Genomic DNA, 14,367 nt, shown 5'->3' on the forward strand with positions numbered 1-14,367 from the left:
CTTTCTCTGCCCCTCCCCCGCTCACTCATGCATGTGCACGTGCGTGTACTCTCTCAAAATAAATAAATATTTTTTAAAAATGCTAGACGAGCTCTCTAATAATGATTCTCAAACTCTTATTTATTGAGCACCTACAACAAAAGAGGATGAGGCTGTTAGCATGCCTTCTCTCTTCTATCTCACCCTGCGGGTGTTATGTGTTTTACTGCACACGACTGAGACCCAAAAGGCTAAGTGACTTCAAACTCCCTCCTACATCTATGCCCCTTTTATGACACTGACACATGTACCTAAAGGAAAGCTTAACTGAAAATTCTGGTATGGCAGATATTATTTCTAGTAAATAATCATACTATAGTATGAGACTTAGTAAACAACTGCTTATTTAGTTATGATTGAAAATTAAAAAAAAAAAAAGGCCCACTGCCTCAGTTTCCTCAAGGTATTTAAAAAAAATTTTTTTTTAACATTTAATAATTTTTGAGAGACAGGGTGTGAGTGGGGGAGGGACACAGAGAGAGGGAGACACAGAATCCGAAGCAGTCTCCAGGCTCTGAGCTGTAGCACAGAGCTCGATGTGGGGCTCAAACTCACGGACTGTGAGATCAGGACCTGAGCTGAAGTCGACCCTTAATGGACTGAGCCACCCAGGCGCCCCCCCCAAGGTATTTTTAAAGTAGATACAATTCAAGATCCTTCTCAATTCTAGAAAAGTCTGTTTCTATGAATCCATGGGTTGTATGTGCATAGATTTTTAGCGTGGGATTTCTTTTTTACAGATGCTATCTTCCTAAAGTGCTCTTTGGGTAACAGGCTCTTCAACCTCAGATTGTGAGCATTAACAATCCTTTTCTAATCCTTTACAGTGTTTTTCTAATCCTTCCTGTGAGCGGACAGCCACATGCACATACTCCTCATGCTCAATGGACAACAATGTAGTAAAGAAGGAAGATTTCTTCAAAGGAATGGGTATTTGGAATATCCACTTTGCAGCTACCTAGTAGGCAAATGTAAGTGGAAGACTGAAATGCAAGGAAATTAGCCTTTCAGGAGTCAGTAAAAAAAAAAAAAAAAAAAAAAGTGCTTTTGAAAGTATTAGGTTTTCCAAATGTTTTGTGTTAAAGCAAAAAACAACCTATCAAAGGATTTCCCTGAAACTGTGCTGGAGGTATTTTACAACCACTGACCTTAGGCTGTAAGCTGTGGCAACCTAGGTAGTTGGTGACAAGCCAGATTCATTGTCATGCCATTCCGTTTTTCTAGGTGCTCTCAAATGTGGGTGTTAAGGTTTATACTTTAACTTTTCTGAGACAGTCATTCAAAGGCAAAGGATAAATCTGGCAAGTACTGAAAAATTTATAAGCTTAAATTGACCAAAAATTAATTGGCAATTCTGCCTTGGAATATTAAACATTTTTAAATGTCCACATTAAATAAAGACATACTTTATTTTATTTTATTTTATTTTTTTTAAATTTTTTTTTCAATGTTTTTATTTATTTATGGGACAGACAGACAGAGCATGAATGGGGGAGGGGCAGAGAGAGAGGGAGACACAGAATCGGAAACAGGCTCCAGGCTCCGAGCCATCAGCCCAGAGCCTGACGTGGGGCTCGAACTCACGGACCGTGAGATCGTGACCTGGCTGAAGTCGGACGCTTAACCGACTGCGCCACCCAGGCGCCCCAAGACATACTTTATTTTAAAAACATTTGCTAAATATTTTCTCATTTCGAACCCCATGTGTTTTTTTCACAAGAATGATTACTTTAAGGCCAATATGAAATAACACAGCTTGAACACACAGGCAATAAGTGATGCAGAAAAATGAATGAATAGAATTACACACTCCAAATTAGACTGTCAGATGAAATAAAACTTGGGACAAAACAAAATCATTCGGGGCCTTATCTTCTCCATACCGAAAATGGCAAGAGGGACTGACCCTTCGCTCTCCAAGAACGGGACTATTTCCACCTGCTCACTCTCCCAACGGTTTGCTCTCAAGACTCAGAGAATGTAGCCCTCCTTACGTTTCACTCAAGATTCTGGAGCAAATATCTTGCCTTTTCAGCGGTCATCCTCTAGCGACCACAATGACTTGCATACCTTATACAGTTATCAGATGTTTATTGAACTAAATCTACTAGTTTAAAGCTACTTTGGGGAAAAGAGGGTAATAAACATGTACTTTTGTTTAAATTCTTCCAAACCTTTTTTTAAAACCTTGAAATAAGAAGGTTAATGTACTTCCTGACCATCCCCTCGCTGCTTCATTTAGAACAACAAATTACAATCGTTCTTTAAAAAGTTAGGATGAGGGGCGCCTGGGTGGCTCAATCGGTTGAGCGTCCGACTTTGGCTCAGGTCATGATCTCACAGTCTGTGAGTTCGAGCCCCATATCGAGCTCTGTGCTGATGGCTCAGAGCCTGGAGCCTGCTTCCGATTCTGTGTCTCCCTCTCTCTCTGCCCCTTCCCTGCTGATGCTCTGTCTCTCTCTGTCTCAAAAATAAATAAAAACATTAAGAAAAAAAATCTAAAAAAAAAAAAATTAGGATGCATTAGTAACGAGAAGACTGAGGATAACAACTCGTGTTAGACAATTTGCTAAATTTCCAGAGGAAGACGATGGCGTATTTTACTACGTAAGGCTTCCTCACTATTTATTTAGATGCTGTTTTGCAAGTATAACAACATACATAGGTATAAAGTGAAAAAAAGCCTGAGCATCTTCTAAGGCCCCAAAACAACAAAATGTTTCAATTTATATTCTGTTTCTTACTTTTTTTTTTTGAAATCTAATTTTTTCACAGATCATCCAATACAAGTAGAAACCTATTTACTTATCTCTGGTATCTAAACGCAGGAATCTGCAAACGAAAATGAATCTGTCCAAATGAAATGAAAAGAAATGAGCCTTCTTACTTCTAAGTTGTAGAGCACTCGGAAGGTGGACATTCCCGGAGCAAAAGAGCGAAACAGACTTTCCAAAATCGAGCTGGCGCTTGGCTGATGCTGCTGCTTTGAGGACAGGGATGGAGACTTTGAGGACTGAGAACTCGTTTCGGACAGTAATGTTTTCTAAGTTTTTCAAGAATGAAAACCAAGAATATATGTGTTAGAAGCACAAATTAGAGAGAAACACATCTTAATGCGTATTCTAACATTCTTTTCTCTTTATTATAATTGCACCAAAGAAATCTTCTATAAATCAACCTCGAAGACACATAGCTTTGTAATTACTAACAAAACATCAAATTCCATCACACAAACTGTACGTGCTCAACAGCGTTCCAACCCTACCATGAATGCGTCTGAGAATGTCTTCCAGGCAACACTAGCAAGGTCATTTTTATTTGCTTCCGTGTTTTTAACATCTGCACTACTAAATACCGGTAATTAAAATTATAAGATTGTAGAAGTGGTAGTTTTGAAAACGTTTTTAGCCAGTACTAGTGATATGTTTTAGAATTACGTTAATTTTCTTCTCCCCACAAATAATACCTGGGCCGTGTATGACAAGACCATGAGCTGATCTAAACCTTTAGCCACTGGCAACGTGAATGCATACCTTCTAACGGCTTTGTTCCACATGAACTTATTGAGAACATAATTAAACACTATTACAGATAAAATACAATTTCAATACATAATAAAATTCTTGAGGAACAACATTCTAGAAATTAAGATGAACTTTAAATATCAGCTGTGGAAAAAATGAAATGATATAATTATGCCAGCATCTCAAACACACACAACAATCACATTCAGAGAGGCATCATGACAGAAGAAAAACATCTTTGCTGAATCAGAACTAGAGTCTGATCTTGGACAAGACACTTCCTCTCTCTGGGCTTCAGTTTCTTAATACAGAACAAGAAGAACATGGAAATACATGATATTCAAATCTCTTCTGGTTCTAAAACTTGATGTCGTTACTGACTCTAGATCTCTTAAAAGTCAACATGAAGTTCTGATTTCCATTTACAGTGAAAGTAATTTTCTAAAGAAGAGCTGTTATGGGAAAGATGGCATCACATGGCCTTAAAGTGATTTCCGGTTGTATTTTTACTGAATCATGACATCAAATTTCCATGCCAGTTAGGTAACTGTCCAAGACGCTTATACCTTTCTTCCTAAAGAATCAAGTTGATCCAGGGCTTCCTGAATGGCTGGGTCAGTGGGTATCAACAGGAGAAGCTTTCGTACGCGTAGAGTTATCCTGAAATTTGTCAAATACAAGTTTTGTCACGTAAGTCAGTTTCAAGAACAAAGTCATTTGTTCCTGACAGATGTAAAGTAAAAATACGCTGGGCTCCCTAACTTTAATAGCTTTCTCTTTTTCATGCTTCATAAATATTTCCATCATACCTTGGCTCCTCCAGATTGGCGAGCTGGTAAAGCATGTCAAACACATTACATACAAGTGCCATCACAACACCAGGGAGGGACTTCTCCTGAGGAAAAAAGCAAAATATAAACACAAACTGACGAAAGAATCTTCTCTTTTTCTAACCAAATAGAAATATTGTGCCAACAATAAAATGACTAATTCTGAAAGACTGGCCACTACAAAGCTTGAGGGGAAGAGCGTGCTTACCTGCCCTACGGAGCAACACCTGGGAACAGACCGGCGGGACCACTACCTTCTAGTGCGTCTACTTACAGGGCTCTCTCCTACCCGCCTGCAGGTGAGGGGCTAAGGCGCCAAAAGGCAGGCAGTGGAAGAAAGGTAAAATGATGGGCAGGTATAATGAAGAGAATGGAGAGTAGACACCATTAAAAGCTGATCATGGCTCATCAGGAGCAAACAAGGTAATGAAAGACTGAAGAGCAAAATCATAGTAGTACAAATGTACAAACACACACAACACGTAGAAGAGATGTAGATGTGATTAAAGTACTATTTTCTGGTTATAAAGTTAAGAAACTAGACATCGCTACAGAATGTCATTATACCAAGGAACGTTTTTAATAAATTCAGAATATAATTTGAAAATGTTAAGCTTGAAGATGTTGTGTACTTCAGATATTGCAGGGTCAGTTCCAGACCACAGCAAGAAGCAAATACTACAAGAGTCAAGTGAGTTTTTGGATTCCCAGTGCATATACGTTTATACTCTACTGTAGTCTATGAAGGGTATAGTAGCATTATATCAAAAAAAAAAAACCCCAATGTATCGTGTCTTAATTACACTTTATTGCTAAAAAAATGCTAACCATCATGTGAGCTTTCAACGAGTCATAATCTTTTTGCTGGTGGAGGGTCTTGCCTGGATGTCGATGGCTGCCGATGGTGAGGGTGGCGGCTGTGCAGGCCGAGGTGTCTACGGCGATTTCTTAAAATAAGACAACAATCGAGTTGGCTGCACTGATGGACTTTTCCTTTCACGAACAATTTCTCTGTAGCACACAAGACTATTTGATAGCATCTTACCCACAAAACTTTCAAAAGTGGAGTCAATCCGGGACATCTGGGTGGCTCAGTCGGTTAAGCATCCAACTCTTGGTTTCGGCTCAGGTCATGATCTCATGGTTCATGAGTTCGAGGCCCACATCAGGCTCTGCACTGATAGTGCTGAGCTTGCCTGGGAGTCTCCGTCTCCTCCCTCCCTCCCTCCCTCTCTCAAAAATAAATACATAAACATTTAAAAAAAATGGAGTCAGGGGCGCCTGGGTGGCACAGTCGGTTAAGCGTCCGACTTCAGCCAGGTCAAGATCTCACGGTCCGTGAGTTCGAGCCCCGCGTCGGGCTCTGGGTTGATGGCTCAGAGCCTGGAGCCTGTTTCCGATTCTGTGTCTCCCTCTCTCTCTGCCCCTCCCCCGTTCATGCTCTGTCTCTCTCTGTCCCAAAAATAAATAAACGTTGAAAAAAAAAAATTTAAAAAAAAAAAAATGGAGTCAGTCCTCTCCAACCCTGCCGCTGCTTTATCAACTAAGTTTATGTGATACTCTGAATCCTTTGCCGTCCTTTCAAAAATATTCACATCTTCACAGGAGTAGATTCCATTTCAAGAAACCACTTTGTTCATCCATAAGAAGCAACTCTTCCTCTGTTCAGGTTTTATCATCAGATTGCAGCCATTCAGTCCCATCTTCAGGCTCCGCTTCTAATTCTAGTTCTCTTGCCCTTTCCACCCCATCTGCAGTTACTTCATCCAGGGAAGTCTTGAACCCCTCAAAGTCATCCATGAGGGTTGGAATCAACTTCTTTCAAACTCCTGCAAATGTTGTTATTTTGACCACTTCCCAAGAATCACAAATATTCTTAATGGCATCTTAATGGTGAATCCTTTCCAGAAGTTTTTCAATTTACTTTGCCCAGATCCATCAGAGGAATCACTATGGATAGCAGCTATAGCCTCAGGACTTTCAGACTTGAAAGTGGAAATGAATGACTCCTTGATCCACGGGCTGCGCAACGGATGCTGGGTTAGCCGGCACGAAAACAACATTCATCTCGTACATCTCCATCAGAGCTCTTGGGTCACCAGGAACACTGAGCAGCAGTATTTTGAAAAGAGTCTTCTTTCCTGAGTAGCAGGTCTCAAGAGTGGGTTTAGCAAACTACGTTGTAAATAAATGTGCTGTCATCCAGGCTTTGTCGTTCCATTTATAGAGCACAGAACGTGTAGATTAGGCATCATTCCCAATGGCCCTAAGATTTTCAGGGGTGAAGGAGCACTGGCTTCGACTTAGAGTCACCAGCTGCATTAGCCCCTAACAAGAGTCAGCTTGTGCTTTGGAGCTTTGAAGCCAGGCACTGACTACTCCTCTCTAGCTAGGAAAGTCCTGGATGGCGTCTTCTTCCAATAGGAGGTCTTTCATCTGTACCGAAATCTGTCGTGTAGTACAGCCGCCTTCATGAATTCTGAGCCAGATCTCCTGGAGAACCTGCGGCAGCTTCCACAGCAGCACTTGCTGCTTCCCCTTGTAATCTCGTGTCATGGAGACGGCTTCCTTCCTTAAACCTCGTGAATCCACCTCTACTAGCTTCAGACTTTCCTTCTGCGGCTTCTTCACCTCTCTCAGCCTTCCCAAGAAGTGAGGAGAGTTAGAGCCTTGCTCCGGATCAGGCTCTGGCTTAAGAGGATGCTGCGGCTGGTCTGACCTTCCATCCCGGCCACTCACACTTTCTCCCTATCAGCAATGCGGCCGTTTCCCTTTCTTATCCTTTGGGAGCTCACTGGAGTAGCACTTTCAATTTCCTTCAGGAACTTTCCCTTGCACTCAAAAGTTGGCCAAGCGTTCGGTGCAAGAGGCCTAGCTTTCGGCCTTCCTCACTAAGCTTCGTCATTTCTGGCTCTTGACCGAAAGGGAGACACGTGCCGCTCTTCCTCTCACCTGAACGCCCAGGGGCCACAGCAGGGCTATTAAAATGGTGGCCTGATTCCAGTAGTGCTGTTGTCTCAGGGAATAGGGAGGCCCGAGGAGGGGGGGAGAGAGAAGGGGAAGAGCTGGTTGTGGAGCAGCCGGAACGCACACAACATTTACTAAGTTTACCGTCTTCTATGGGCACAGCTCGTGGTGCCCCAAGTAATTACAGTAACATCACAGGTCAGGGACCACAGATCGCCATGATAAATGTAATAGTAAAAAGTCTGAAATGTTGTGAGAATTACCAAAACGTGACACCGAGACACAAAGTCAGCAAATGCTGTTGGAAAAATGGTACCAGCAGACTTGCTTGGTGCAGAGTTGCCACAAACCTTCAATTTGTAAAAAAAAACCCAAAATCTGCCAAGTGCAATAAAGTAAAAGGTTGTTTGTACATTTTTTTCTGTTGTTAATTAACTGTCATAATGCTACTCTTGAATGGGATCTTCCTTAAATTCTTACTATAAGTACGGTTACTTAAAAAACAAACACATTATACTAATACTGACCCTGAGGAGTTGAGATCAATGGCAAGATTATGCTAAAGGTAAAAAAAACATAATACACAAAGATCTTGTAATTGGAAATAAGGCAATATGTGTATATATATACAAATATGAAAAAAAAAAAAAACCTTCACATGCTATTAGAATACCTTTACATAGGTCTGGTGTGATGTTCCTTGTTGGACTATAAAAGCTAAGAAGCACAGCCAGTCTCGTTGGTTTTTATCTCTGGTGCCAAGCTCGGTCCTGACACAGAGAGGGTACAAAGTACACGGGCTGATTTCAGGAAATCACTCAAAAAATCCTGACTGTGTACCTTTTATGTTCTAGGCACTGTTTTAGGTGCTGGGGATACAACAGTGAGCAAAACGGGCAGAAGTCTGCTCTCATGGAGTTTATACTTCACTGGGGAGAGAGAGACATTACAGAAGATAAAACACATGGTACGTTAAAGAAAACGTTAAGTCGGGACGGGAGATACGAAGTGCAGGGCTGGAGCTAAGAACGTAAATAGGATTGCCACCAAGAAGGCAACATTTGAGTGAGAGCCGAAGAACGTGAGAAGGGACCACCTGGATATTGGGGAGGAACGTTCCAGACACAGGGACGAGCAAGTGCACGGACGCTGCTAAGTCTGAGGACCAACGTGGAGGCCAGTGCAGCTGGAGGGGTGGGAGCGAGGCGGGGCCAAGGGAGGAGAGTCAGAGAGGTTCCACGAAGGTCTGTGAGGTTGGCCCTGTGGGGCCCGGCAGACCCTGGCTCCTACTCTGAGATGAAGTCCTGGGAGTCTTTGGGCTGAGGGTGGCACAACATGACTGCTGTTTAAAAAGACCCCGAGCTGCCAGGCACTGTACAGAGAAGAGACTGGGAGAGCAGGGAGGCACTGTTGGAACACTCCAGGCGAGGTATGGCGGGGGCCTGGACCGGTGTGGAAGCCATGGAGGCAGACGACAGTAACTAGGTTTTAGGTGTATTTTAAAGGTACAGTCAACAATCTGCTGCAACCCTGTCTTCACTCAGCTGTCAGGACTCGCTTGGCTTTCCCCTTCCTCTCTGGCTCTTCTGTGGTCTCCCCTGCTGGGTCCTCTTCACCCTCGATCTCTATACAAAGAAGTTCCCTGGCTCGGTCCTTTGGCCTCTCCTCTGCCTACGCTCATTCCCTTAGGAACCTCATCGGTCAGGACGTGTCTGGGAGAAGAGGACCCGGTCATCCAAGTCTCTGGGGGCTTCCTAAATTCTGACCGGTCACCTGACTCCGGCACCCCGTACCTGCTCCATGGCGTACGATGAGCTAAAGGCCCCACTGCCGCTGCTGCTGGAGCTGGTCGAGGAGTCCGCGGAGCTGCCGGATGGGGTCCCGCTGCCCGAAGTCTTCACCGTGAGGATCTGTTCATCAGAAAAGCCCAGCTGGTGGAGGAGCTTTTGATCTTTATTCACGGTCAGCTGCAAAAAGTGGTTTCTTAATTACTGGCAGGAAGAAGAAGGCATTGACAGCAGGCTGAAGGGCCACAGAGTGTGGGTTTAAACCTACCAGACTATCGTTCGTAAATATCTGTATGTTGTCCACAGGTGAGCACAACTGCTTGGCTATCTTCCATCGCACGCTCCCTATGGTTTCATTACTGTGAGCCTGTACGACAAAATTAAACGCTGTTGGGAGTCTTTTGTTTACTTGTCCGTTTAAACAACTGCTAGTGAGCACGGACTACGTACCAGGCACTGTTCCAGAAGCTGGGAACAGAGCAGAGGACCCACGGACAAAACTCCCCGCCCTGTAAGGCTTCCCTTCCGCCGTAATTCAATGTCCCGTCTTCCCACCCCCCATGCCTCGCCATCTCCTGTGAATCAAATCTCGAGTCCTTCTGCTGCTGCCGTCTCCACTCTTTCCCGTTCTCTCTACACTCCCCTCACACCAGCCACCTTGCTTGTCACTCAGTGAGCCACGCAAGTCCCTCGCCAGGGCCTCAGTACCTGCTGCTCCCTTTGCTTGGAATGCTCTTCCGCAGAAACTATTTGTTGTCACTTCGTTCCATCTTTGTTCAGATGTCACCACCTCGGAGAGAACTTCCCTGCCCATTTGATGACATTTCACACATATGCGCTGGCTCTCTACCAAATTATTCTGCTTTATTCTTATTCTTTAGAACACTCATCACCACCTGATGCTATATTATACACTTATTCATGTGCCTCTGTACACCCATCAGTTCCCTTTCGCTGCAGGCCTTTAGTCTATATTTGTTTGCTAAACAGCTTGCAGAATAGTTCCCCGTGGAGCTATCCCGCTCCACAGTGCTCTTGGGAAGGAAACAAGACAGTATGAAAATGGCTACAGGGCTAACGTAAACCTACCTCTACAGTGAAGGTATCTTTGGTAGACTCATACGTGACGTTGAGAGTTAAAAGATGTCCATGAAATGAGGCACCATGAGGTAGAATAGTTCGTGGAACAGAGTAAAAATCCTTGAAAAAGATAGAAGTCAAACAAGTCAGACGCACAGCGTCACTGTTAAGTCTCCAACGTACACACCTAACACGAGTCTAACGATAGGATGATAAAGTTGCTTTAAAAAGAAGAGAGGCTTACCTCTATAGTGATCACATAGCGTTCTGCCAAAAGCAGCAGTCTCTCGATTATTACAAGTTTGGTGGATCTATAGATTAAAAAACTTTTTTTGAGCATATTTGAAATGAACTGAAGGCTTGAACGTATTTGAAATAAGTCGCACGATTCCAGTCTGCTTCACCAAAACCACGCAGTTAGCCTCAGTGGCCGAAGGCTTAAATCTGCAAAGACTAAACTTCCCCGTCACCCAGGGCGGGAGGCGGCTCAGCCACCTCACAGCCGTTGTGCACTGATGGAGCAAGGGAGGACAGGCAGGCCCCCTCCATGTTTCCTTTTCTGTCGTTTCCTTTCTGTCTTTTTACACAGTTGTTCCATAAATGAGGACCTGGGACTCCAGGCCTATCTGTCCATCAATCCACCAAGAATGAACAACCAGTAGGTTTGAGTCTCATAATCTTACAACTAAAATATGCCACCTAATTCTGTAAACACATGGAATCTGACAAAGTTCTGAATTGGCTGAAAACCAGTAAGTGTACCACAAATAAGACTTGCTGTTCTAAATAGTTTAAGAATGAGGAGGAAGGAAGGACAAACAACTGTTTACCTGGTTTAAATGAACATTCTGTAGAGTTAAAACACACAAGTGTGGGGCGCCTGAGTGGCTCAGTCGATTAAGTGTCCAACTTCAGCTCAGGTCATGATCTCACGGTCTGTGGGTCTGAGCCCCGCTCTGGGCTCTGTGCTGACAGCTCAGAGCCTGGAGCCTGTTTCACATTCTGTTTCTCTCTCTCTGTGCCCCTCCCCTACTCACACTCTGTCTCTCTCTTTCTCTTTCAAAAATAATTTAACATTAAAAAGAATTTAAAAAACACACACAAGTGTTAAGAATTATTATCCTATAGGTTTTCAAAGTGCTTGAGAAATCAACACTCATCAGGAGACAACCATCTCTGGAACAGGAACATATAGCAAGGTTAAGTGCTAGCTTAACCCCTGAAAATGAGACCCGAGATCCCTTTTAGTCAGACTTAGGGAGTATTACTTATTATTTGAATTAACGAGACTCTAACGTCCAGCAGCTTATGTACTCACAGCTCCATATTTGATTCTAAAGACAACATTACATGTGTTAACATCAAGAGATGGAAATCCAAATGTCCTTAATTTAAACATGTGCTCTCCCAGAAAAGAAAGTCTAGGCATTTCAAACAGGCATCTTTCTAAATCTGAAAAGAGGTACTAACACTTTCTAACAATTGGTCTGGTTGGCTGATTAGCAGTACTGAAAATTCTACTTTAAAAAGAGTTTGTTAAATACGCTGTAATAGTACTGTTAAATATATTTAACAGAGTTCTAAATTCTTTCAGGCTATGGGCAAGAACTAGAATTTGATATTCAGGTGGGGAAGCTTTAGGAATATCTAAATGCTATAGTAAGAGAATTATTTTAAAAAAAAGTTTTTTTTTAACATTTACTTATTTTTGAGAAACAGAGTGAGACAAAGCGTGAGCAGGGGAGGGGCAGAGAGAGAAGGAGACACAGAATCTAAAGCAGGTCCAGGCTCTGAGCTGTCAGCACAGAGCCCGACGCGGGGCTCAAACTCATGAACCATGAGATCATGACCTGAGCTGAAGTCGGACGCTCAACCGACTGAGCCACCCAGGTGCCCCTATAATAAGTGAATTATTGAGTGAACTATCTTAATTGTGCCTCAATAATGAATTAAATTTCAGACAACATTGCAGACCACTGTAGAGATGAGAGAATAACTCTCCCCCGTCTGCCACCAAAGGTGGAACTATGGTCACTGAGAAGTTCTCTCAAAACCAGTGAAATAAGAAACTATAATGTCGTGGTTCAAATGCAACTTTGAAATTATACATTCCTATGAACAGTGTTTGGAGTTTATAATAAGAACAGTTAAGAACTATCCTGTGGCTGTGCTCTGTAGTCAGTCAAATATGAAATGAAATGATTCAGAATAAAAAACAGTAAAAAGAGAAAAAAAATAACGCACTTATTTAAAGATGTTGCAGTTTGGAAATCCCAATCCAATAGTTCAAAATTGGATTTCTATTCTGGTTTGTCACATAAACGAATCATTAAGGACCTAGGTCATAAAGATGAACCACATCTTACAAACATGTAACTAAAGACTCTTAATATGCATTTTTTAAAAGTTTATTTATTTTGAGAGAGTGCGTGAGTGAGCGAGCAGGGGAGTAGCAGAGAGAGAAGGAGAGAGAATCCCAAGCAGGCTCCGCACTGCCAGCACAGAGCCTGACGCAGGGCTCGAACCCACGAACCATGAGATCATGAACTGAGCTGAAACCAAGAGTTGAACACTTAACCGACTGAGCCACCCAGGTACCCCTACTCTTAACATGCATTCTTAATGAGAGTCTATTTAAGATACACTTCCAACAATGTGGGAACGCAAAGGTCATGAGTTGAATCTACAATCACTTGCCGCCATTTTAACTGGGTTTTTTGGGTAAGATTTTATCTTTAAGTAATCTCTATATATAACATGGGGCTTGAACTCATAACCCCGAGGTCAAGAGTTGCATGCTCTACTGAATGAGCCAGCAAGGCGCCCTGCTTTCTGGCATTTAAAAAAAAAAAGTCCAAGAGGGTTGAATTTTATTGGAGCCTCTCTAATATTAGTATCACTACACAGTACTCATTTAAAAAAAGATGACGAATGTGAGCAAGGCTATTGCTTTGATTCCTATTCTAAAGGGAGCCTTTAAAAACAAGAAGAACTGTAAATAAAGATAAATAACATGTACATACATAAAGTCATTCCGAGCAGAGAGAGACAATACGTGCACCCATCACTTAGAGGGCAGCAGAGCAGGCCTCGTTCTGAACACCTGCCAAGGTTTCCTGGGCATCAGTGATTGGGGGCTGCTTACTAAGAATAGAAGGCTCAGAAAACCTCACAGGAGCATCTGAACTATGCTTCAGTCTAATGTTTCTGAATACTCACCTATGTTCCTCACTATATCAAAGAACTACAGCAAATACTGAACTCGGGTTTCACTGATAATATTTGAAAACGCTAAACAGGGCAATCTCACAGGAGACTTCAGCTCAAAGTTTGAACACAAATATCTGGGGGTTAAGTTCTTGTTAAAAGTTATTTTGAAAACTAATTTTAAGGAAATAATATTTTAACTATGATGTTATTATAATGCACAATTTTAATTAATCATTACCCTCCGTCTCATTTTGCGCGTGCTGTTAAGTGCCCTGGATTTGGGCACCAGGAGACAGGTTATGTCTCAGTAAGCACATACTTCAAACTTGAAAAATTACTCTTCACACAACGAGTGTATCTTTAGTCTGTTGTAAAGAGTAGCTTACTCCTACTTACACAGAGTCAAAGTGAAAGAGTTCAAATTTTTTAAAAAAGTAACAAAACAACAAAAGTTGTCCAGTAGGCACAGGGTCGGGGCAGACCACTACTTGGTTCTGGTGACAATGACCTACGGATCTTCAGAAAAAAAATGCAGATCTGGGACGTATGACGGGAATACGCAATTTCTCAGGATACGACTCTCTGCAAAAACTATGATACACAATGAGGAAAATCAACCAAAAAAGAAGCCAGTTGTTTTTCCAAACAGGTACATGTGTATTTATGCATCGTGTGAGTACGTGCTGTAATTTCTGCACACTTACCTATATGGAGACTGAACGGATGTTGCTACGGTTGGCATAGCAGTTGCCGTAAGCATTTTTGTTGCTCTGGTCACTGCATGCGTCAGAGTGGGGCCACCAAGTGCTGAGCTGGCCGCCTGTGAAACATGAAACCATCATTCTATTATCAGGGTTTCTCAAACCTCGGGCCGACTGCTATCTTGGGCTGGATGGACGCTTTTTGTTGTTAGAGGGCTGTCCCGGGCTT

The 14,367-nt window shown here is 42.6% G+C and overlaps 1 protein-coding gene across 4 annotated transcripts in view; it reads right to left on the reverse strand.

The window, feature by feature from the left end:
- The window catches only part of USP24 (ubiquitin specific peptidase 24), a 143,885-nt gene that overhangs the window by 62,368 nt on the left and 67,150 nt on the right, over positions 1–14,367 (reverse strand). For all 4 annotated transcript variants that reach the window (XM_086717077.1, XM_086717078.1, XM_086717076.1 and 1 more), the window contains 8 exons: positions 14,142–14,257; positions 10,472–10,538; positions 10,237–10,347; positions 9,416–9,514; positions 9,154–9,327; positions 4,373–4,458; positions 4,130–4,223; positions 2,927–3,082 (listed from right to left, as the gene is read on the reverse strand). In XM_086717077.1, the coding sequence (XP_086573203.1) occupies positions 2,927–3,082; positions 4,130–4,223; positions 4,373–4,458; positions 9,154–9,327; positions 9,416–9,514; positions 10,237–10,347; positions 10,472–10,538; positions 14,142–14,257 (903 nt within the window). The remainder of the gene's footprint in view (positions 1–2,926; positions 3,083–4,129; positions 4,224–4,372; positions 4,459–9,153; positions 9,328–9,415; positions 9,515–10,236; positions 10,348–10,471; positions 10,539–14,141; positions 14,258–14,367) is intronic.

The sequence above is a fragment of the Puma concolor genome, chromosome C1, assembly GCF_028749965.1.
Source record: "Puma concolor isolate L17-30 chromosome C1, mPumCon1.1.hap2, whole genome shotgun sequence".
Lineage (NCBI taxonomy): Eukaryota > Metazoa > Chordata > Mammalia > Carnivora > Felidae > Puma > Puma concolor.